Below are 26,663 nucleotides of genomic sequence, written 5' to 3' on the forward strand. Positions count from 1 at the left end.
CGTGATTGGATATACGACTTTATATTATGTAAGGATCTTCGTAATGCATAATTTGTTTCTTCAAAATACCCTTATTAATGGAACCCTTAGCAATTTATCAGCAATAACAACCAGAGAGATAATCACAATATTGTAAGAAGCCGTTCACCCAATTGGAAATAAAAACTTTTGGATATATATATATATATATATATATATATATATATATATATATATATATATATATATATATATATATATATATATATATTATATATATATATATATATATATATTATATAAAATGTGTATGTCAACTAAAAAAAGTATTAAGTGAATATGAGCGGCTATTTGTGTAAGATACCTATAGATCGCTGACCTCTTTGGGCTGGAGATTTGGACCCATTCAAAACCACGATAAAAATTGTAATTTGGGCCTGATAACTGGGCCCAGGTCAAATTACCTTTGGCCCATCCGTCACTATCCACCAATCACAAAACTCTAGCCTTTCCTATATAAACCATCCAAAACCCTAACTTCACTTCCTCCCATCACTGCCGCATTTCTTCTACCATTTATAGATTCGCTCTGATAAGTAAAAGGAACTCTTTGATCATCACCAATTCAGAATGAGAGCTAAGGTATATGAATTCTGTGGCATATCATTTTGTAAATTTTTAATCCTCAATTTTGTTAATTATTTTTTGTTTTCGTTTTCAGTGGAAGAAGAAGCGTATGAGGAGATTGAAGAGGAAGCGCCGAAAGATGAGGCAGCGATCCAAGTAAAACCGTATTTCGCCCTAATCGAACCGAACCGCATCTTTAGGTTTATTTAAGTTCTAGTTTAAAATTTCAGCGACATTTGAGTAGTGTTTTTGTCCTAATGGCACTGAATTGAGATTCTGATATCCGTATTTTTGTTATAAAATTATGCTACTTATTATTCGTGTTGTTTTTTTGCTCTATTTTATTTACGTCGTTGCATTTTATATCTGATTTTGAGTTTGTTGATTTGGGATAGTGGCTCTTGGCCTGCTAGCTATTTGTTTTTAATAATCTGCATCCATATATTCGCGGTAACCTGAAATAAGAAATGTTGTTATACATCGTTAACTAAATGAAATAATTATATAGGGTATTTATTTTAGTGTTTATATTTTGAAGATTTCAATTAAGATCTTTACGGTATCTACTTAGGGAAGATTGTTTTGTTGTTTGAAAAGTGCTATGATTAGTGGACTGGTGGATTCGTTTGGATCATTATCAGATGCAATTACCTAATGAAAAAGATGCAAAACAGAGAAATTATTTTAATTTTGACCTGAACTTTCAGTGAAGTCCAGATCAATTTGGACTTGAGACCGATATCATTGCTAAATGAAATTTGGGACATGCGTATTGTAGTTCGCTTCTCTTTACAATTTTACTATCAGAGTGCCATATCCCGGGTGATTATTTTATTGTTTAGCATTGATTGCCTTCTATGTCTTGCATTTGAAGTGGTTGTTGCATCATTCATGTGTTTTCAAGGCTTACCAACTAAAGTTTGGCTCATTAGTGCCTGATTTCAGCGGTACTGATATTTCCTTTGTATTGGCTAAGTCAGTGTCTGATTCTCTAACAATATCTACGGTACTAAAAGCACTTTGGGTGCTGCATAGCGGCTTAATTTGGGAGAGGTTAGTTTTGTGCCATTGCTGCTCTCTCCTGGAATTTATAGTCCACAATCTTTACGAGTGTTTAAAGATGCATTGAGTAAGTAAGTTTCTAATTTAATGGCTCATGTTATGGCTGTTGCATCGTGTCTGGTATTTATTTAAATGGATGAGGGTAGAGGGGTTTGTTTATCTTTGAGTTTTGAAGTTGAACAGTGGACTTCTTGGTCATAAAATACATTAGAAGGTTCTTTGTATGACCACTTTGTTCTGCAAAAATAAGGAAGCAGGTGGTGCTCCTTGCCATAATTCCTGTTTATTTAGCTCTGCTTAATTTCGATGTTTCATAATTGCCCTAGTTCAAAAATACTGTTTGGGTCTGTATCGAAACCACCTGTAGCTAGACCTTTTTCCTTCAAAAAAGTTGGGTACCCGTCTGAGTGAAACAGCACCGCTTTTTGTCACAGTAATGTCTAAGCAAAGGCTTTATTTGATGCACTTGATAACCATGTCTAACTCTCTTTGAGTAAGGTTGGCGTCCTACCTTGCACCATATGCGTCCTGTCAAATATTTAACATTTTCATCAGTCTCTCATAACTTACAAAATTTCCATGAAATACAAGTTGGAAGTTGTTTGGATTCATATCAATATCAATACTAAAATTAGAAGAATGGTTCAGGGGTCTGAGCAAGCTGAATATTGAATTCATTGGGGAAGACTTATCCAAACACAAGTGCCTGTATTTTTGAGTTTCCTTGAGATTATTTGAACTTTATCTTGTAGTTTAATTTCCCTTATTTCCTGTTTTCGCTACTATTTCGACTTGTACCATCTCAAATGACCCTATAAATGTAGTTGTCACCATATATATATATATATATATACACACACACACACAGACACTTTTTCTGAGCAAGTAAATTTGAATAATATTTAGAGTGTTTCTCACATAGCATTATAAAAAGGGCATTACAAGTACTCCAATATTGTTACTATTAGTATAAATAAAAGATTGGGTGTTAACTGAACCTCTTGCAGCCCCAATTTTCAGTTAGAAATACTCCCATGACATCCGCATACAAAAAGCTAAGAATACGAAGAGATCCCCATCAAGGACCTCAGACTTTTTTGTTTGAAGTTTAGTCCGACAGTTTCAAACGTCGAAAATTTGTGTCTGAAGTTTGGCCTGGCAATGCAAAAAACTTAAGAAAATGTCTGAAGTTTGCCTTGACAATCTATCTGAATTTTGAACTTGGACTATCAACCGAAAGATCGATTGTTTTCATTACGAACAACACCAACTTAGTCTTGGTTCATGAATATTATGATATTACACACACGAGGGAATGCGCTAAGAAATTTCCTGGCATTGCATCATTCATTATTTTTGGCTGCTTTTGTTGAATGTTTGATAGATACTATGCTCTATTTGACAACCTTGAAGGCAAAAATAAAACTTGACTAAGGTTTCTTGTGGCTAGCACGACTTAATAGGAACTATTTGTCCATATTTTCTTGGAGCCTGCATTCATCCACTTTTAATAATTCCTAGTAATAATAGTTCGGGATGAGCGCAGTACTAATTAATGAAGGACGTCAGTACTTCAGATTTTTATAAACTTAATTTGATTAAGCTTTGGCTTTTTTATTTTTTTTTATTTTTTATAACTTCATTCTGCTAAACCTTGTCGATCACACACTAGGGGGACATTCTGTTAATTCCAAGTTAGGGAATGAGAAAAATGCAATACGTCGTCTCTCATTGATAAAGATAAAATACTATGCGTAAAGTTAATTGTTATATAAATCTATGGTACTAATCTTCTATTTGCATTGCAGGAAATAATAAACTTCGCAGAAAATCAACAACTCACTACTTGTCATCACTTGGACTAGAACGAAACTAAAGATCAAAGATTCATATATGGACTCCATCATATAGAAATGAGCACATGGAGAAAATGAATAAAATATCAGATACCTCGGTGTAAAAATAAGGGAAATAATACTCTCTCTTCTCATGCTCTCGACGCAAGTTAGTTAACCTGTGCCGATATGGATAGCCATGGTAGGAGGGCGAGGGCGAGGACGAGGACGCGGTGGAAGGACAAAGAAAGTACCCACCTTTGGAAGCTTCGTCGGGGCACGCATGCAACCAGAATCAACAAATTTAGAAACTGAGCTAATAACACCAATACATTTGAGTGAAGTGAGGAACCCTAACGAGGTTGGGCAGTGTTCGATTCCAATAGGAGCTACTAAGCAGCTTCAATTGAGTTCAGATTTGATAATTGAGAAGCGGAATGAGGTCGTAGAATCATCAATTGAGCACAATAGCGTAACTATTGAAGCTGTGGTGCAGGAACCAAATGAAACAGTACTGAAACAGGGCACTGATCCAGTTGCTCCAATACAAGAGAAGCCAACACAACCATAGGTGAACTTATTTTCTAAGAACAGAACTATGGAAAACTGTATGGCTCTTTCCTATATAGCACCTCAAATAGTTAATGGAAAGATTGTCATCCAACTAGAAAAAGGTGGAAGTGGAACGAGAGACTGAAAAATGGAGGGGACCCTAAATTGCTTATATAATTGGGGATTGCCTAGGGTATACTGCTATGCGAAGATATATCGATCAAAAGTGGAATAAGATTACAAGTCCTGATTTGTTCATGCATGACAAAGTGTAATATATCATCCAATTCCAAACTACTGCTGACATGCACGGCAGACCTATATTTCTTGGTTTTAATAGGATTCTTCTATACTCTTGACCATATATCATTAATAGCCGGCCCATCATCTTGAAGCCATGGATAACAAATTTCGATTTTGATAAGGAATTCCCAACTGAAATACCACTATGGGTTAAATTCCAAAAACTACCTATGAATTGTTGGGGGAACAATTCGTTGAGCAAGATTGTCAGTGCTATAGGCATTCCTATGTACGCAGATGAGTGCACAACTAAATAGACAAGGGTCTCCTTTGCAAGAATGCTAGTTGAAGTCATTGTGACAAAGTCTTTTCTAGATGATATAGAAGTTATGGATCCAAATGGGAGAACCTTTCTACAAGCACTAAGTTATGACTGGAAACCATTATTCTGTGACAAATGCCAAGTAATTGACCATCGTTGTCCAACTATGCAGAGAAGAACTGAAGCACAACAAATGGACCAGACAAGGAAACAAGGAGGACCAAATAAGACTGTCCAAATACGGGTAACCAAAGATCATTGAATATCTCAAAAGAGAGACACCACACCAACCATTGAACAAGGTGTACACCAAGAGGTGCCCCAGAATAGTGAAGCTGATAACCAATATATGGAAGGAGGTGGACAACAACAGAGGACACTTGCACTGGAAATACATGAACAACAACCTAAATTCACACAAAACACAAGGGGAGTACAAAGTGCAAAGGTCACTCCAAACAAAGGGAAAAAAGTGTCTGAGGTACCTGAACCGACGTTGCATGATTTTCCTATATTATGTTCAGTACCAGTTAAGAATGGATTTGAAGTGCTACATAAAGGTTGTGATGGATCATAATCAGCACCTCCTGATAGAGGAGGCAAATTTAACTCTACTCTATGACTTGGCTTTTCAGGAATGTGATGGGTGCTACTAAGAGGTATAAACAGAAGGAATTAAGGCATTATCTAAAATTCAAACACATTACTTTAGCTGGGTTGGTTGAAACTAGAGTGAAAGAGCATAAAGATTATATCATAGCTAACACTGTAGCTCCAAAGTGGGAATTTCAAAACAATTACCAAAAGGCTAGTAATGGCAGGATTTGGTTGCTTTGGGACACTAACATATGCAATGCAGACAAGATGAGAGAGGAATCACAACTACTGCATTGCTAGGTTACTAAGAGAGCAGATGGAGTTCCATGTGTTCTAACTAGCATATACGGCTTTAACACATGTGAACGGAGGAGTTTTCAGACTATGTTAGTCTTGATGTTGTCAGACGATTATTGTAGATGCTCATGGCTAGTGACACCCCAATGTCGGGCTTTCTTTTCGCAATTTGTTTTGATTTGAACTCCTTTATGAAGGTTTTATATTAAATAGCTTTAGAATTATCTTTGAAATGAAGATATCATTTTGTTTTGGTAATGTGTCGGCTTGCCTAGTACCACGATAGGTGCCATCACGGCAGAGTTAGTTTTTGGATCGTGACAAGTTGGTATTAGAGCCTAGGTTACATAGGTCTCACGAGTCATGAGCAGGTTTAATAAAGTCTTGCAGATCAGTACGGATACGTCTGTACTTATCTTCGAGAGGCTATAGAACCTTTAGGAAATTCCACATTCTTGAATTCTTATCGTGCGACATTGATTCAGCTTGAAGAGTAACTACTTGAATTCCTTCCATGTATTCGTGTGCGCACATGAGCGCTCGGTATCAGTTGTGCATCGCCGGCTTGTGAGTTCCATGGTTGAGGTGCGAGATGTGATTTTGGCATGTTGATGATGGGTCGGTCTGGAGAACTTGAGGCTGGGTTTTGACTGTAGCTCGAGCGCTGAGGTGTTAATTGTGTGAGCACGTGCTTTTGGATTTATGTGTCTGATAGTGTCCCTATTAGTGGAATTGATGGTTGGATGGCTACGTGATGAGTATGATGTGACTGTGAGATGTGTTCATATGATTTGAATGTGACGTGAAGGGTCTGCGTGAGGTGTAGAAAGAACTATTTGGTACTTGATTTCCATCTTGATTTGAAGTATAGCCCCGGGTTATGGGTGTGTTGAAGGATCTTTTCATGTTGTTTAGTTGGGGAGTGAAGTAGATTCCGTGTCGTGATATGAGTTCAGACTCAGGAAGATTAAGTGATTGCGTAATAGTTATGATTATGGAGGAGTATAGAGATATACCAGTGTGAGGCTAAGCAGGTGGGTTATCTCCTGCGGGGTGTTCTGAGGTTTGTGTGATCCCTATGTTGTTTGTTGGGAGTCCTCTATTACCAGTGAAATATATGTGTTGCAATTTGAGTTTGGATCGCTTATGAGAGTGGGCTTGACTGTTACGAGGGTGAATGCAAGATTTGCAGATGATTAGAAAAACTAGATGGTTTGTGTTGCATGAACTTATGAAGGATTTAGTTGAACCACACTATGGTATTATGGCAGTAATAGAGTATGGGCATTGTGAGTTTTTGTGTGTTTTGATCTATGGTTTTGAGCCAAGTAGGGGAGTCTACTATTGATAAGTTGATTGCACGGCTAAGTGTCGTATTAGTTTCAGTTTGAGGTATGTTGGTGAATCAGTTATGGCTTGCAGAGGTTAAGATCAATGATGACTCGAGTAAAGTAGATTTCTGGATACGAGTTATATTAGGCTTTATGAGTATATATGAATCATGGAATGATTTGAGTTGATATTGGTAAAGGATGTAATATGCATGGAGCATAAGTTTATCTGGTTGCATTAAGGTGGGGTTACTTCCTTGGGTGTTGGAATGCTAATGGGGCACATGTCGATCGGCCCATTTGATTAGTCTAATTGAGATTTGAGGAGAGTGGATAACTCTCGAGAATGGTTCTAATGGATTCAAGATTTATATGTAACAAGTGGGGATCTTTAGGATGTGTAATTGGCTAGAAACTGAGGTTTACATTGGATGGTGTCAAGACATGTGGTATTCCAATATCATCATGGATTCTACACATCAGTATCAGAAAGATAATGGCTTTAGATTCGCAGGTAGTCTCTTCAGAGTAAGTATTTTGAATGTGGTACTTTTGGGGATATTTAAGAGAGTATCCAATGGCTTATGAGCCTTAGGGCGGTGTGGTTTTATGCTTGGGTCTCGTGTGGTGAGTCTGGGTTGAGGATTGTGGTATTATGGCGAGGAGAAGTGTCAATTTGAAGGTAATTCAGAAGGAACTCGGATAAATAGGACAGCTGGGTAGTAGGTTGGATCGACATAGTAAGGGATATGATTAGTTCTTTAGGTGCTTATGAGGCAATGAGTTCTACAGGTGTTTCGTGGCAATGCTCTTGGGTTTTTGGTGACCTGCGTAGCTTGGTTGAGTTAGAAGGATTCAGTCCTGACGGTTTGGTTTTGTGCAAATGGGATTCGGAGAGTTCTTGACGGTTTCTATCACAGTTAGAGATATATATTTTCTACTAGCGTGAGGAGCATGTGATGTATAGTGATTTTCTCCTAGATGGGATCAAATGGAAAGTTCTTGGCTAGTTGAGTAAGTAGTTGCTTGTGACTCGGAGTGGATTATAAAGTTCTCATATTTATCGTAGGATGGAATGGTATATGCAGTATATTGTGTAGGATTGAGATTTGCATGTGTAAGGTCACAGTTTAGTTCTGAAAGGAAGGTCATAAATTCTTAGGCAGCATGGACAGTTTCAGATGACTAGGTAAATGATATTACTAACTGGTATGGATTGATGAGAGTATACATTTCAGAAAAGGTGATGTGTTTGAGTTATGGATACTTCATTGGTATACTCTCTTGTCTGATCGACGACTGGAGTTCAAATTTTGCCTTATGGCACAAAAGAATTTAAGAAGTATTCCTCGTGGTATGACCGTGTAATTGGAGAAGTGTGGACATTCAGGCGGTGGAGTTGAGATCAGAGATGGTGATTCGTATGTTCTATGGATTTGGAGACTGAGAGTTCTCATGAGTAGATTGTTTTGTGGTTGTGGACTGTAAAAATGTAGTCAAGGTTAGTATGTGTTGTGATTTAGTCATTGTAGACTTTCGGAGGGTTAATTATCTATTGTGGGGGGTCCAGAGCTGATCTGGGGTTCATTGGTAGGCCCAATATGAATGTGTATTCTGCATCGAGTCGAATTTGTTGACTCTGAACTGTTATTGTTGAGAGAGGTATCATTTAGTGGTTGTTAAGCTTATTCGTGTTCTGAAATGATTTGTGAGTTACCCTTCTATGTTATGAGGAGTTGTGAATTGTTGGTTATATGCACATACGGTGCGGGTCTATTTGGGCTTATAGCGGGAATTTGAGCAAGATGAGTATTCGGGTGTTGCGTGATTGATTGCGTGTTGACTATGTTCTTTTTGGATGGTGGCATTGTGTTATTTGCTCTCTGTGGATGTGGTAATGTACTTTGGGTTCTTGATGTCGAATTTCGACTGGCTATGGATTTTGAGTAGGGTGGCTCGAGGTATATAATGCAGACCAACGTTTAGATGGGGTCACACATTGTAGCGGAGTTATGTAGAGGTAAGATCCTTGGTGTCGAATTTGTGTGTTTTGGTTCTACGATGTGTGCTAGGCTTTTAGCATGGTGTTGTGATGGTACTTGTTAAGCTAGCGAGATAGTCCTCTCATTTGAATCATTTTCTATGATTTGAGTACATCTAGGATGTTGCTATTGGGTGCACAAATTGCATAGGTTATGGCTTTGATTGTATTGATGTGTCATGTCATCGGAATGGTCGAATTAGATGAGATAAGGTCATTGGACCTAGAGTGAATACTATGAGAATTGGTTACAACATGGTTGGAAGGATAATATCGGAAGTAGGCTTAGAAATCTGCTATAATTCCTGTCAGAGAAGAGGGAGCTCCATGACTTGTTGATCTAACGAATGGTTATGAGTTTCTACATGTTTCCTCCATCATTGGCAACATATGAAAGTGTTAGAACAAGTCTTTGTTTGATAAGAGGTTTATTACCGGTATTGGGTTTTTTTGAGCAGCTACTGTGATTAAAAGTTATCGCTATGAGTTTTCGAGTTATGTGATATATCATGTGATTATATCTTGGGTTACGAATATTGTTTGATATAGCTTGTTCGGACTTATACAGTGTGTTGATGCGAGATTCTGATCTTATAGAAAATTTTGGATGTTGGAAATTGGGTTCTAAGACTTATGTGCTAGGTTGGATTAAGAAATTTCAGTCATGTTGTGTTATCAGATCTATATGGAACAGGGTGACGTAGGATCACCCCCGGGTATATGCATAGTGAGGTTACACGGTGATTTGATAGCTTTTGGAATAACTTTTGGCACGCTCGAGGATGAACATATATTTAAGTGGCGGAGGATGTAACGACCTGGCCAGTCGTTTTGAGCATTTGTACTTCGATCGGTTGTCTGAGGACATGAGTAGCTCTGTATATATTATGACTTATGTGAATCGTCAGTTTAGGTTTTTCAGGGTATTCAGAATTTATTTAGAAGAATAACTCCCAGCTATAACGTTTAAGTTGAAAAAATTGACCTGATGTTGACTTACGTGTAAACGACCTTGGATTTGAATTTGTATGGTTCCATTAGCCCTGTTAGGTGATTTTGGACTTAGGAGCACATCCGTAATGTGATTTGGAGGCTCGTGGTAGAATTAGGTGTGAATTGGCAAAAGTTAGAATTTTGGCGATTTTGGTCGGCATTGGAAATTTTGATGAAAGTTGGAGTAGGTTTGTGGTGTCATTTTTGACTTTTGTGCAAAATTTGAGGTCATTCGGGTGTGATTTGATAGGTTTTGGCATTGTTCGTGGAATTTGGAAGTTTAGAAGTTCTCAGGCTTGAATCCGAGTGTAATTTGGTATTTTGATGTTGTTTTGAGTAAAGGTTCGACTAAGTTCGTATGTTGATATATGACTTATTGGTAGGATTGGTTGAGGTTCCGAGGGCCTCGGTGTGAGTTTCGGGTGGTTAACGGATCATTTGCTGGTGTTGGGAGATAGCTGATTTGCTGGTTTCTAAAGTCGCTGGTGTTTTTTGCACCTGCGGAAGGGGAGTTGTGGTGCGAGGCCGCAGGCGCGTGTTGGGAGTTCGCAGGTATGGATGGGGTTGAGATAGGCTGGGTCCGCAGGTGCATAGGAAAGGTCGCACCTGCGAGTCCATAGATGTGGATATGTGCCCGCAGAAGCGGAAGTGATGAGGTCAGGCAGTGGCCGCAGGTGCGAGGTCTTTTCTGCACCTGCGTAGTCGTAGATGTGGATATGGAGCGCAGGTGCAAAGTTGGGGAATTTAATGATTTTTCGTAGGTGCGGAGGTTCTTGCGCAGATGCGGCACCGCAGGTGCGCATGCAGGTGCGAAAGGCTTGGGCAGAAGTATAAATAGAACACTTCGCAAATTTTGGTTCATTTCCACCATTTTCAAGTCGGTTTTTTTGGAGCTTATGGAGTGATTTTGAAGGGAGATTTAAGGGGTTTTCAACGAGGTAAGTTGCTTGAGCTCTAGTACTCCCATCCATGGTGTTTTTCCATTGTTTTATCAATTAATTAGTGGAAATTAGGGGTGAAAATGATGGGTTAGGGCTTGGGATTTTGGAGAGTTTGATTTGAGGATTTGAAGGAACAGATGAGGTCGAATTTTGATGAAATTGGTATGGGTAGACTCGTGAATGAATGAGCTTTCTAGTTCTGTGTTTTTTGTCGGATTTCGAGACGTGGGCCCGGGGCTGGATTTGAGTGAATTTCGAGATTTGTGTCCAATTAAGTAGTTTTCCTCGTGGAATTAGTTTCTTACATATATTGATTGCTTTGTATTGCTTTTGGCTAGATTCGGGATGTTTGGAGGCCGATTCGAGGGCCAAGAGCATCGCAGAGTAGAGATTTGATCGGTTTGAGGTAAGTAATGATTGTAAATCTAGTCCTGAGGGTATGAAACCCAAATTTTGTGTCATGTGACTATTTTGAGGTGATGCACATGCTAGGTGACGGGCGTGTGGGCATGCACCATTGGGGATTGTGACTTGGTTCGTCCCGTATCAACTGTAAAGTTGAATATTTTGTTGAAACTACATGCTTCTTACGTGTTATAGAAAGATTTCTGTAAATCAGGCCGGATGCTATGTTTAGGCCTTATGCCAGTGTTGTTTGGACCTTTAGAGGTCTTTTATTGCTATCCTCTCATTGTTTATGATTGGAAATCTATACTCAGTCATGTTTATACTTATTTACTGCATAATTGAGTCTCTATTACTCCGTTTTGATGCATCATATAAATGCTATTTTTCTGATTCATGACTGAGTGAGGCCGAGGGCCTGATTTGTGATGATATCTATGAGATAGGGCTCCACACCACAACATGTTTTACTGATTCATGGCTGAGTGAGGCCGAAGGCCTGATTTGTGAGGATATTTATGGGATCGGGTTGCACGCCGCAACATGTTTTACTGATTCATGACTGAGTGAGGCCGAGGGCCTGATTGATTTATGCCATGATTGGCTTGTTATAGCGCTTGGGCTGAAAGGGCCCCTCCGGAGTCTACACACCCCCAGTGAGCGTAGGTACCTACTGAGTGCGAGTGCCCAGTGCCGGGTGATTGGAAAGTAGGAGTGATGGTGAGGTTTACCCGAGGGGCTATATATGAGTGATATTTGCCCAAGGGTTGTTTATGATTTCATCATTTTGCTCACTTTTGCATTGAGCCTTTGTTCGAAAAACTTTTGGAAGATGTTTTTAAATGATTTTACTGGTACTGAATTTAAAGAAGTTGATTTGATTCAAACTCTATTTTTAAAAGCATGCCGTATTTTACTAGTTTTTGTAATATGAACTTTACTTGCATTATTGCTCGTCATTACTTCTCAGTCTTTATTTACTGTTGTTACTTACTGAGTTGGCATACTCACGTTACTCCCTGCACCTTGTGTGCAGATCCAGGCATTTCTAGTCACGGTAGAGGATGTTGATTATTCAGTCGCAGATCCATCGGAGTTAGCAAGGTAGCTGTCTGGCGATCGTTGCGTTGTTTTCCTCCCTCTTTATCTTCCCTTAGTTGTATTCGGGTATTTCCAGACTATGTCAGTCTTGATGTTGTCAAATGGTTGTAGTAGATGCTCATGGCTAGTGACACCCCGATGTCGGGCTTTCTTTTTGCACTTTGTTTTGATTTGAAGTCCTTTATGAAGATTTTATATTAAATAGCTTTGGAGTTATCTTTGAAATGAAGATATCATTTTGTTTTGGTAGTGTGTCGACTTGCTTAGTACCACGATATGCGCCATCACGATAGGGTTATTTTTTGGGTCGTGACAGTTTTTCTTCCCCAATCATCTGAATGAAAGTATTGAGCTAGTTTCCCGTATTTGGACGTGTGCGATGGGTTAGTCATTCAGAAGAACTCAGAAAGGCCCGTGTAGTAACATCACTCGAGTCTGAAACCAAAATGGCAACTTTTTGGACTCAAAACACGTTTATACTGTGTGAAAAAAGATATTTTTCTACCTAAAATGCGGTATTATACTGCATTTTACTTTAACAGAATTTTAGCCGTTAAAGTAAAGCGCAATATAATACTGCATTTTACATATAGCGCAGTATTATACTGCATTTTACCTATTAAAATATAAGTCCCTTTCTTCCCCACGACAGAAACCAGAAAGCTTCAAATTAAAAAACAAAACAGCGGTTCCTGTCATGACCCGAATTTTCCACCATCGGGGATCGTGATGGCGCCTACTAATGAAAGTGAAGATTGTAGGTCCCACATACAACCCAAGCCTTCGATTGTTGTGGTTTCCTCGTTTCGGGCTCAAAATTTTAATTTTCCGACTTTTCTATAAACATAAATCGAGGTATTCCAATTTAGGTTATGTCAAAACTCGTACAATAATGCATATTAGTTGTCTTGAATGTGTTTTCACGTTGTTTTGTGTTTTGTTTGCGATTAAATTTGTATGTTATTTTTATCCGGATTAAATTATTAGTGTTTAAAAAAATAGTTAAAAGTTGAGAAATAATTTTTCTTGTTAATAAAAATGTTCATAAATTTCTTTTACTGTTTTATATGTAATTTCGTGAATGTTATGTTATTAAAATATGTTTGTTGTTTTTATTTAGTTTAGATTATTTATTTGCTTAAAGAATAGTGCTCTTTTAGCGTAGTAAAATATAGAGCCTTATAAAGTAGTAAAATATGGAGACTTTTACCGTAGTAAAATATAGAGCCTTTTAGCGTAGTAAAATATGGAGCCTTTTAGCGTAGAATTTTTGTAGTTTAAGTATCTACTAACTATAAACTCTATCCAATTATACTTTACAAAAATTAATTATTTAATTAATAAAACAATCATACAGAACTAACAAATTAATATATGCTGTCAAATTAAATATCGAGTGTGGAACTCATAGATATATACTCTGTCCAATTAAAAATTAATTATTTAATTTATAAAACTAACAAAATTGTAAAAATATTAAAATTGACATACATAAGAATTCAGGATAGTTTGGTGATACTGGGCCTCAAATATCGAGCTTGGAACCCATAGATATTTACTCTGTCCAATTAAATAATTAAATATTAATTCTTATTTCTGAAACAAAATTGTAAAAATATTGAAATTGACACACATAAGAATTCAGGATATCTTGGTGCTACTGGGCCTCAAATATCGAGCTTGGAACCCATAGATATATACTCCGTCAAATTAAATAATTAAATATTAATTATTATAACACAAACAAAATTCTAAAAATATTGAAATTGACACACATAAGAATTTAGGATAGCTTGGTGCTATTGGGCCTCAAATATCGAGCCTGGAACCCATAGATATATACTATGTCCAATTAAATAATTAAATATTTAATTTATAAAACTAACAAAATTCTAAAAATATTGAAATTGACACACATACGAATTCAGGATAGCATGGTGCTATTGGGCCTCAAATATCGAGCCCGGAACCCATAGATATATACTCTGTCCATTTAAATAATTAAATATTAACTATTATAACACAAACAAAATTCTAAAAATATTGAAATTGACACACATAAGAATTCAAGATAGCTTGGTGCTACTGAGCGTCAAATATCGAGTCTGGAACCCATAGATATATACTCTGCCCAATTAAATAATTAAATATTTAATTTATAAAACTAACACACAATTAATATTGTTTAATTTATAGCAAACGACATGGACGTGCCGCCTGTGCATCCTGGACCTTTCTCGGATGAGATATTAGTGTTACAGGGCGATCATAGGTCCGCCTACGTATGCGAGGGAGAGCTAGTGGAGCAGACTCTTCGCGCTAGGAGAGTGGACGACATGTGGTACTTTATTAGGAAGAGAGGTTTTCATTCCCGCGTAGTCCAGCGCCTGCGTGATACGGGCTTCTATAGGATTTTTGAGATGGGACGGCTGCAACACGTCTGGTCTCTGATCATGGCGTTGATAGAGCGGTGGCGACCGGAGACACACACTTTCCACCTACCCATTGGCGAGGCCACCATCACGCTTCAGGATGTTCAGGTTTTATATTGGTTACATGCTGATGGACTGGCCGTTGCTCTGCCTCAGTATATGAGATCTATGATGCGTGCCCAGTATTTGGACTTGATGTAGCAATTCACTGGTTTCAGGTCATAGGGTGAGGCTGCATCTTCAGGGGGCAGTCGCATTTCTGTGATAGCTATTAGACAGCATTTGGAGGTATGGCACCCCGACATCACCGGCGAGACAGAGGATCTACATATTCACCGGTACACAAGGTCGGCGCTGCTCCTACTTTTTGGGGTTGTCTTGTTCCCGAACACTTCGAGAAATCTAGTGAGTATGCGATTTCTACATCATCTTCAACAGCTAGATGAGTTACCCCAGTACAACTGGGGTGCTGCTGTTCTCGCTTATCTGTACAAGAGTATGTGCCGGGCTAGCATGGACACCCAGAGCGACGTATGTGGTTTTATGCTGCTTCTACAGGTGAGAACATATTTGAATACTCTGTTCATTACTTCCAATTCTATATAGTCAAAATGACTTAAATTTTACGTCGACCTTGTATGTTAGGTTTGGGCCTGGGAGCGGTTCCTGCCGTTATAGCCACCTTTTCCACCATTACCTCCGGATGTAGCACCTCCGTTTCTCCCTCTATCTAGGAGGTGGGTTCTCTGGCGTGGAAACTACCGAGCCATTGATGCTCATCATAATCTCCCCCTTGTCAGGAATGTGTTGGATATGCTGGAGGCTGCACAGGTAAATATGTACCTAAACTTACTTGTTATAAATTCACCTGTGTTGCGCATACTCACTTTTATGTTATTATTTGATAGTTCATCTAGACGTCATACAACGACGACTTGATAGATAGCCTGCCCGATTATTACTCGATCGATCGACTGATTTGGAGCATTTTCGTCCCGCTGATGTGCCTCAATATTGTGGAGCATCATGCCACAGAGCGGGTACTTTGCCAGTTTGACCATCTGCAGACTATACCAAGGGAGCCTACATGGGAGGCTACACATTATCATCGGGGTGATCATTCGAGGGAAGATGACGCATTTGTAGCATGGCTAGAGGCGTAGGTCCATACTTGGGAGCAACGAGAGGACCTAATTCCGCCCCCACCTTCACAGATCCAGGCGGCGACTGTTGAGATTTATACGTCCTGATACCGCCTTCACACCCGACTGATGATCGGGAACCCCGTTCATCAAGTTGGCGGTCGGTACAGATCATACGCCGGGAGGCACGAAGCACTGGTATGTTTTTTTGGAACCCATACTTATAACTGTGATATAGCGTTATGTAATTAATATTTTAAATGTTGTGCAGGCTATTGGTCATCATTTATTCTACTGGTTGGGACTGCAGCAGCATACCGACAATCCTGCAGTCACTGAGTATGGCTGTCAGGTGGTAGAGCTGGCTCTCCGGACACTACAACGAGCCAAAGAGAACGAAAGGTTAGATCACATTGATGAGTATGTGGCGCCAGAGCAGCACTATCGGGGTAGGCCTGTCGCACGAGGCAGGGGTCGGGCACGAGCCAGGACTGCCCCACTAGGCAGGGTTGTCCCACGAGGTAGGGGTGCCCCACTGGGTCATGGGGGACGACGAGAAGGTAGTCCCCAGCAAAGGGGTGTTGAGTCATTTGTTGAGCCGCCTGATGAGGATCTTAGAGATGATCAGCCAGGTTATATCCCTTAGCAAGACGAGCCTTCCAGCAGCATGCCGTCGTACAACCTTCAGCTGGAGCTGCCAGCATCGCAGGTTACCCCGTCAGATCCATTGATGATCACGGGTACATTTGACGGAGATGTAGAGCAGTCCTTTTCAGGACCATCTATTGCAGCTGAGGACCATCTAGTGCAGCTGATGTAGGGTTATAACTTGCAAATTCATATTTGGACGGTACCCCCTATAAAAATATGAGTGTAGATACAAATCCAATTCAAACATAAAATAAACATCGCTAAAGCGTAGAAAAATTGAAGTTTACCAGTCGTCTTGTGGATTATATAAAGTCAAAAAATTATTTCCTCGCTGCTCATTAGCTGGTGGTGATAAGTTTAAATCAAGGCAAGCTCTTTCATCAGGAATCTGTCCGGAAAAAACTGCCCCAGAATAACCACCCGATGATTGGGGGTTATCCCTACTATGCACAACCTCATTATTGGGAACGTCTTCAACCTTGACGTACATTTCCAACAATTTTATTACATTAAATTCTCTATATTCATCGAAATCCGCAAATAATCTTTAAGAGTTTCATCATCTTCGATGTTAAACTCAGAATAATAAGCAAACCCCTGCGGAGTCACAGAATACGGAAATCTACCGGTTACTTTAAGGTTCACCGAACGTTTCCTCACACTCATTTTTTACATAACAACGATACCAATTTATCGTATTTTATTGTAAGCGGCAATTCAACATGACACTGTGGAGGTGAACTATACCTCACAGAGTTATTCTCCATTACAACCTCACCCTCCCCCCTCCCCCCAATGTAATGAAACACTTATTTTTGGCTCTTCGGACATTATAAAAAATGCTTGATAACAAGAAGAAAAGTATGAACGGAAGGTTGAAGGAAAGTTTTGAATAAATTTTCATAAAATCCTAACGCCTTTAAATAAGGCAAGTCCTAGCTAGGGGTACAGATTTTTTTTAATGTAAAACTCAATATAATACCGCGCTTTATATATTTGAATTATTGTTATGTCAATTAACCGCAGAGCACTTATTGGTGGGCCCAAAAAAAAGAAGTAAAACGCAGTATAATACTGCGCTATATGTAAAACGCAGTATAATACTGCGCTATATGTAAAACGCAGTATAATACTGCGCTATATGTATACTGTGTTTTACTTTAACGGCTAAAATTCCATTAAAGTAAAACACAGTATAATACCGCATTTTAGATAAAAAAATATCTTTTTTTAACACGGTAAAAACATGTTTTGAGTCCAAAAATTGCCATTTTGGTTTCGGACTCAACATTGATCCCCCCCCCCCTCCCAAACCCCCCAAACGTAGAAATAGCGTCCACTTGCCACTTTTGATTTTGCCATTTGAAAATAATCGTTGTTCTAGATTTCAAAATTCCACAAGTAAAACTCCAAAATAATATTCTAAAGTTTCATTTGTAGAATTTATTTCCGGATAGTAATTTATTTTCAATTACAAAGACTGAGAAATGGCTACTTGTAAATTTTACACCCTCCAAAGAAACTAAGAGCTTGTTTGGTCTAGCTTCTAGTAGGTCAAAAGTACTTTTCTTGTTCAAAAAATTACTTATTTAGAAATATAAGATATTTGGCCAAAACAGAAGAAAAGTGTTTTTAAGTTGTAGCAAAAGCAGTTTTTCTGTTTTTGGGAAGAAGCTATAAATCTAGCTTCTTCTAAGAAGCAGAAGCAAAAAATTAATTTTTTCAAGACACAAATATCTTTACCATAAATTTATATTTTCTAAATTATTCCTCATTAATTTAACTTTTACTTTTTTTATCTTTACCATATATTTCGTCTTCTTTTTATTTTTAGCATATTTTTGTTCTCTTCTCTTATTCCTTTTTGAAATGATCTGTCTATTGCAAATAGATCTCTTCTTTTCTCCTCAATTTTTTTTCGAGTCTCCTATTACTTGTTGAATAACAAGGTTAATCACCAGATTCAAGCACTTTCTTCAAAAAATATAATCTTTTTTCTTTTGTTATATACCAATATTATACGATCTGATTGGAACAAAGTTTATGTAATGTACGTGCTCATTAGGAACATCCCTAAGTTCAAGTGTCTAAATGAAAAATTGTGCCAACTTTAAGTGTCTCCGGAATATTTTGAAACTTGAAAAAATACAAAAAGCTATTTTTCAAAATTTTCACTTCAAAGCACTCACAAAAATTCAAAAACATCTCCAAATTGTATTCATATCCAAACATAACTCTAATTTTCAAATACATTTTCTTGAAACTTTTTTTCACTTTTTTTTCCTCATAAATTTCACAATTTTTATGTCCAAATGCCCACTTAGTCTTGATTCATGAACATTATTATGGTACACACAACAAAGGAATGAGCTAAGAAATTTCCCGGCATTGCATCATTCATTAGGTTTGACTGCTTTTGTTGAATGGGCAACAACACTACATAGACTACAGGCTCTTGATAGTTTACATGTCATATTTAGACTTGGGTACGATATAATAATACTAATTAATTAAACTTCTTTATTTTCGTTTTTTATTTTTGTTTATACATAGATATATAATATAATATTATCTATCTATTACTAATATTATTATATGCCGAAGGTCTATTTGGAAACAACCTCTTTACCCCAGAGTAGGGGTAAGGTCTGCGTACACACTACCCTCCCCAGACCCCACTAAGTGAGATTATACTGGATTGTTGTTGTTGTTGTATAAGTCTTGCAGATTTACAAAGGTAAGTTGCCACTTACAAAGAAATTTCCACCACTTATCCAAACTTGGAAACCAAGAATAAATATCTGCCAAGTAATGTTTTCTTATAGGCACATACCTATTGCCAACTAAGAATAACTTGGATTTTACAATAAAGAAACAATCATCCTTTTCTTGTAAAGCCAATGAGGTCATATTACAATATTTATATTGCAACGGTGCAAGAGAATCTATCCGAAATAACATATTTATCTTCATAAAATAGGGGTAAAATTTACGTACACATTATTTTCCACGCCCGTTTGAATTCAGATGACGAAGAAACATTACTCCCCTCCAAACATAATAATAATATCCACTTACCACTTTTTAACTCTCTCATTGAAAAAATAGTCATTGGAGTTTTAAATTCCACAAATAAAATTCCAAAAAATATTTTAAAATTTAAAACGTATAAAATTTAAAATTTTAAAGCAATAATTATTTTTCAATTACAAAAACTAAAAAATGACTTATTGTAAATCTTGCCCCGTTAGAAAAACGAAAAACTAAAATCGGGAATCAGGATTTAAGTAGACCCCCCCCCCAAAAAAAAAAAACAAGACAAGGCTCAACTTTGAGGAAATTCCGAAAACGCGAGAGATCATGGCTTCACGCGGAGAAAATGATTAAAATGGTCCTTAATGTATAGGAGTTTGGATTATTTTGATCCTAATATATACCCAGTAACAAAAATAGTGCTTTCTCTTTAATTTATATGACATATTCTTTTTATTTGTCCATTCCAAAAAAAAAAATATATTTATGTTTGAAAATAATTTAACTCAATTTATTTATTTTACCATTTTACCCGTAATGAAAAGTTTTTATAGCCATATAAATATCATGGTCTCGTAAAGCTTTTAACTTTAATATTTTAGGACCACAAGTTTCTTATAGCACTCAGAAAGTCATTCAACCAAATTTCTCAAACTTTTGATTATCAAATGCCTATTTTACCCTTTAAATTATTAACTTTTATCTTTTTTCTTTTTTCTTTTTAACTTTTTTAATATTATATTTTTTTCTCTTTTTAATATACATTATGGACTTCTTTTTTTTTTATTATTTTTTCTTCCCTCCACGAACTCTCCACCTTGCTCTTGGGGTGACTCGAACTCACAACCTTTTGGTTGGAAGTGGAGGTTACTTACCATCAGAGCACCCCCTCTTGTCTACATTATGGACTTACCTATATAATAAAAAAATTAATTTTCTAGCATTTATAATGTCTGAATAATAATATAATTGAGCATAATTTCAAGAATATATAATTTATTTTATAAAATACCTTTATTTTAAATAGTTAGTGTTTATATTATGTGCATGGAATATCTATTTTAAAACTTTTATTTTCTTTCATTTTGAATTAGGTAAATAAATTTTTGAAATTTTGTTCTTAATATCAAAATTATTATTATTACGGACAAGTTCTTCTAATTATTTTTTTCTATTAAGCTCAATATTTTATTGTTCCAACATTATATATGCTTAAATACTATTTTTATATTTTAAATTTATAAATAAAATTTATGTAAAAAAATCATAATATTAAAAAGTTAAAAATAAAAATAAAAAGAATAAAAATATTGATAATTTAGAGGGTAAAATAGGTATTTGGCAATCATAAGTTTGTGAAATCTAGTTGAGTGACTTTTTAAGTGTTTTATACATAGTTAAGTAATTTTGTTGTTACATACAAAAAAAAGATGACTTTAGTAGATAATTTTGGATAGGTAACTGATAATTTGAGTGATTACTCATTCATTAGGTTTGGCCGCTTTTGTTGAATGGACAACAACAGTACATAGACTACAAGCTCTTGAGAGTTTACAACTTTACATGTCATATTTAGACTTTGATATTATAGTACTAATTAATTAAATTAAGTAGTAATCTTATTCATTTTTCGGTGTTTGGTACGCAAATTAAGGAAAATGACTTCTCAAGAGTATTTATAAATAATTTAGATATAATAAACATGAAGTCATAAACTTTCAAACCAACAACCTTCCGAACCCATATTTTTCATAAACTTTCGAACCGCTAAACTTTCGAAACCACGGAATTTCTAACCCGTAAACTTTATAATTTCTAAACATGTAAACTTCCAAACACATAAACCTCCGAACTCATAACTTTGGAACTTGTAAATTTTGAACCTTTAAACCAATAAATAAAAAAATTAAAACTGAAAAATATATTTAAAAAAAAATTCGGGGGGTGGGTGGTGGGTGAGGGGCAGAAAAATGAAAAAACAGAATTTGAAATTACGAATAAAAAGTAAATTTTTTTTGGGGGGGAGGTGAGGTGGGGTGGGGTGGGATAGTAGGGTGGGTGGTAACGAAAAAACTGAAATTTAAAAAAAAAAAAAAAAACTTTTTTTGGAGAGGGGGTGGGGTGAGTTGGTGAGGGTAGGGAAGATTGAGAAGGAGTTTTGAAAAATATTTTCTCTTCTCTTGATAAAGAAAATATTTTCCTCCAGTTGGAGGAAAGTGAGTTCATAAGAAAAATATTTTCCAAAATACTTAAAGCCAACCAAACATGAAAAAATTGCAACACACCCTAAGTCTTACAAGTTTACAAAGGCAAATTGCCAACTTACAAAGAAATTTCCACCACTTATCCAAACAAAGTTGTTAGTCATTCAGAAAGACTCATCTAGAAACACTACTCCCCTCCAAACGTAGAAATAATATCCACTGACCATTTTTTAACTCTGTCAATAGCCATTGGAGTTTTAAATTTTACAAATGAAATTCCAAAAAATATTTTAAAACTTCACGTATAATATTTAAAATTTTAAATCAATAATTTTTTTGCAATTATAAAAACTCAAAAATGATATTTGTAAATTTTAACCCTTCAAAGAAAAAGTCGGTAATCAGGATTTAGGTGGAGAAGTAGCCCCCCCCCCCCCCCCTCCCAAAAAAAAAAAAAAAAAGATAAGGCTCAAGTACTCAACTTTGAGGAAATTCCCAAAGCGCGATAGATCACGGCTTTGCGCGGAGAAAATGATCAAAATGGTCCTTACTACTTAATAAGAGTCCATTATTCGGATGATTACTAAATTATTGAAAATTATGGAGCAAATTCACGTTTCTTTTATTTGTAACAAGAAATCATTCAACTATTTCTATTGATGATCATTTAACCGAATTTCTTAATATTTCCGATGGAAAAAGTTAACTTAGTAATCCACATGACTTTTTATATTTTTGGCCACATAGAATAATGATCAACCAAACAAAAATAAATCCAACCTGATCCATTAAAGGTAAGCCGACCTGAGATAAACTTTTATTTTACACGCATCTCTCTTCCGAAAACCCTTGGACACATTATTATTTTATGAAACTCTCTTCTTCTCTCGAGCAGATGAACTTTTCATGGTTTCTCTAATCTAAAATTGAACCTTTCCGCATTGAAGATAGTTAATTAATAAGAGCAGTTATTTAATTACTTGGTATATCATAGTCCAATTAATACAATTCTGAAAGTAAAACTATCAATTTTTTTTGATTCCATCGATATTGTTTTGGTCCACCATTGTGTATCTTATTCTCTAAATATTTTCTTCTTAAAATAACAATAAGTACGAGAGAGAGCAACATGGGCTTCTATATAAAAGGAGTGAAACAAAATTTCTTTTAAAAAATAGGATGGAAATGCAATAAATGAACTTTAATATAAGATTAAACAAACGAAAAAGTAAAGAAAAGCAGTAACAAATTTCATTAGTATGATGTGTTACAAAGTCTAATGGTTCAAGCGAAAAAGAAAGAGATATATAAAATAATAATGGGTCCAAGAGTTTTTAGAAGAGAGATATTTTTAGGAGTAAAAGTTGATTTCGGGTGGGTTTACCTTTAGCAGGCCGGGTTGGATTTATCGATGAGTTTCTATGTTTTGCCTTTTGAGCCGAGGTCTCCTGGAAACAGCCTCTCTATCCTTCGGGGTAGGGGTAAGGTCTGCGTACATATTACCCTCCTCAGACCCCACTTGTGAGATTATACTGGGTCGTTGTTGTTGTTGTTGTTTCTATGTTTTGCTTGGGTTTTAATTATTTTATGTGGTCCAAGAATATAAAAAGTCCATGTGGACTGCCACGTTAGCTTTTACCACCGGAAATATTAAGAAATTCGGTTGAGTGACTATCAGAGTGTAATAAGGATAGGTGAGGAACTTTCTTGTTACAAATGAAAGAAAAGTGACTTTAATCCATAATTTTCGATAGTTCAATGATCATCTAAATAATGGACTCTGCTTAATAATGTATAGGAGTTAGGACTATTTTGATCCTTAATATATATATATATATATATACCAGTAACCAAAAATAGTACTTTATGCGATACACTTTCCTTATTACTCCATTTTAAAAAGAATAAATATATTTTTACTCATACAAATATTATGGTCCCACAAAGCTTTTACTTTAAGTTTTAGGACCACAAGTTTCAAAAATTCTGTGTCGAGTTAAACTACATCATGTAAATTAAAACAGAGGGAATACTACTTAATATATGCAAAAAGTGGATAATTTTGGTCCAAAATCCTAGGGGTCGTTTGGTTGCAGGGATTAGGGTTATCCCAATTTAAATTTGAGATGAAATTTGTCAAGTTTTGGTTGTGGGGTATTCACTAAAATCAGAATAAGATTATACCCAAATCATGAGATTATTTTTCCCGTATAAAAAGGTGAAATTATCTATTCTAATTACTATAATTCTAGTATAACCTAGTTTTGAACCAAACAGACCCTATAAGCAACCGTTTCTTTAAAATTTCAGTTAAACTTTCCGATGACTTCAAACCCCAAAAACAGAAAACACGAAAACATTAGTCAATTCTAGAAGCGTTGACTTTCACTTGCTTTTTATGGATGAGGATTTTGAGCTTTCCATTCTATACATAGAGAGGAGGTTAGTAATTATATTACTGTTTTGTTTATGGAAATAGGTTGAATTAACAGTTGACTTTTAAGGTAAGAGATTAGTTGTTGGATTCATATGAAAGCAAAAGATGTATTAGAATTAATATACGGTGATTTTGGCTTTGCTGGAAGATCTAGTGCTAGAGGCCGCAGAGGCGAATCCAGGATCTAAGTTCTATGATTCAACCAGTAAGGTTTTAGCATTTTACCCGTTGTATGTTTAAAATTATGCGTTCATATCTTTATTTATTGCAATTTTAATAGATTTTTTCACATAAATTTATGTTCAGCGTCGAAAGTATTGGATTCAGATGAATCTGGTGGCGCAGCGCTGCATCTGTCCTCATTTAAAGGGAGGAGAAAAGGGGCACAACTTCTGAAGATCCTTCAAAATCATGGCTTAGCGTTGAAAGTACTGGATTCGCGAGATGCGCTGTTAAGTTTAATTGAATTTTTGAGGGAATTTGTTACTTTTAGATTTAGGATCAAAATTCCTTAACCCCTATACATGAAGGACCATTTTGATCACTTTCTCGCTTCACGCCATTCTAGAAAAAATGGCGGTTGTAGTAATAGTAGCAATAGTAGTACTTTGAGATATTCATCAATGTCGAAGAAACAAAAGAATAGAGTCACTGGAGTTGAAAAACCTCTAGATCGTATCAGTCAGTTGCCGGAGGCACTCCTGGTACAAATTCTATCTCTTTTGCCAACCAAAGATGCGGTGGCATCATGTGTTCTCTCACAAAGGTGGCGTTATCTTTGGAATTCAATTGATAGTTTCCTTTTCGTTGGTAGTAATTTCAAGAAAGCTGAAAACTTTATATCCTTTGTGGACCATGTTTTGATGCATTCCACTTGTCCCAAAATAAAAAAATTCCATCTCCATTTAGATTACACCTCCGATTTGAACTTTGAGTGGAGAATCAGTCGATGGATTAGTTTCGCTGTGGAAAGGAAAGTGGAAGATGTTGTATTGTGTTAATTCGATTAAGATCTCACTTATAAATTGCCTCTATCTGTTTGCACTTGTTCGTCATTGATTACATTGGATTGGAGTTGTTGCGTATTTGGTAAAGGATCGGTCATAGAGTGGAAGTCGCTAAAGACCCTGAAGTTGAACTATATTGTGTTAGATGATGACGATATTGTGAACTTACTGTCAAATTGTCCTTCTTTGGGAACTCTGGAGTTGTCTTTCTTTGATGGTTTTCGTCGTCTGGAAATCACTTAGTCAAATTTAAAGAGACTTAAGTTGGAACAGTATTGGATGCCAAATGACGATGATGATCATTCTTTTGGAACGTGAACTTTGTGCAATACGGTTTTCATTTGATCGTAGACCTGCATTTGATCTCGACTATATTCTTTCTCTGGTTGAATCCTCTTCGATGCACATTCAATTTAATCCGGGTGACCAGAGTGATCAACAGCTTGATCAGCTTAAGGGGAAGTTTCGCAGGTTTGTGAAGACAGATTCTCGTCACTAAGTTTTTAGAGCTAAGCCAACTGATTCAGTGGTCTCCCTCTCTCCCAATACTTCGAACCAAGACTCTTCTTCAGACTTAGGTTCTCTAGCTTCTATTCTCGGGGTACGTAGTAGGATATTTGGTTAAAGGAGATGATATTCATTTGCTGTCAAGCTTCGGATTTCCTAACCTCAAGAATGTTAAAGTTGTCAGCTCCTCAGGATGTCTCTGAAGGAAGATCCTGAACGCGATTATGATGAACTTTTCAAACTTTCTGAATTTCTTCTAAAGAATGGAATGGTTTTGAAGAAGTTCATAATTATATCGAGGAGATCAAGAAAGTGCAAGAGCTGTTCAATGAACTGTGTGTCTCGATATTTAGTTCGATTGGCTGAGAAAGTGGTAGGTTGCCCAAGATCCTCTACCAATTCTGTGATTATTTTCTCGGAGGAAGCTTTTCATGACTAGATCTCAAGTACCAATTTTGTTCAGCATACCAGAAATGTTACCTTATATTTAGTTTTTGAAATTTACTGCAGGTAAAAATCTTGAACTTGTCTATGTAACTATACTATTTGTTCCTGTTATCTTACCCTTATGACATAGTACCAAATTTTACTTTATGAAATGCTGTGTTTTAGGCTTTTTCTGGGAAGGAAGAGGTTTGCACTGTTTTATCAAATAGATTATGTAGCCAAATTGTGATTGAGGCTTACAATGCGGTCGAATGCTGTGAACCTAAGGTTATTTTATGATTTATGAGTGTTGGTTTTGGTACATCTGTTTGATTCACCTGAAATCTTCATTCAGGCTGATTCGAGTTGGTTAGTGGTTGTAAAAGTTTGTGGAACAATAGCTTTTGTGATAAATTCCATGAAAAAGAGTTACTGGTATCTTTTATTTCCTTAAAAGGGCAGCCCAGTGCATTAAGTTTCCGCTATGCGTGAGATCCG

At 36.5% G+C, this 26,663-nt stretch overlaps 1 protein-coding gene and 1 long non-coding RNA gene across 2 annotated transcripts; both read left to right on the forward strand.

Moving 5' to 3' along the window:
- The first annotated feature begins 491 nt into the window (after positions 1-491).
- Positions 492-12,479, forward strand: LOC107813248 (uncharacterized). Its single transcript, XR_001654277.2, has 3 exons — positions 492-621; positions 701-11,226; positions 12,262-12,479. It is a non-coding gene; the product is annotated as an uncharacterized LOC107813248 (long non-coding RNA).
- An 11,498-nt stretch (positions 12,480-23,977) lies between these two features.
- On the forward strand, positions 23,978-26,603 carry LOC142179390 (F-box/FBD/LRR-repeat protein At3g26920-like). The gene is given in 2 exon segments (XM_075249206.1): positions 23,978-24,430; positions 24,532-26,603. A coding segment is annotated over 1 exon segment (726 nt). The 5' UTR covers positions 23,978-24,430; positions 24,532-24,749; the 3' UTR covers positions 25,476-26,603.
- The last annotated feature ends 60 nt before the right edge of the window (positions 26,604-26,663 follow it).

This window comes from Nicotiana tabacum, chromosome 3, assembly GCF_000715075.1.
Source record: "Nicotiana tabacum cultivar K326 chromosome 3, ASM71507v2, whole genome shotgun sequence".
In the NCBI taxonomy this organism is placed as follows: Eukaryota; Viridiplantae; Streptophyta; class Magnoliopsida; order Solanales; family Solanaceae; genus Nicotiana; species Nicotiana tabacum.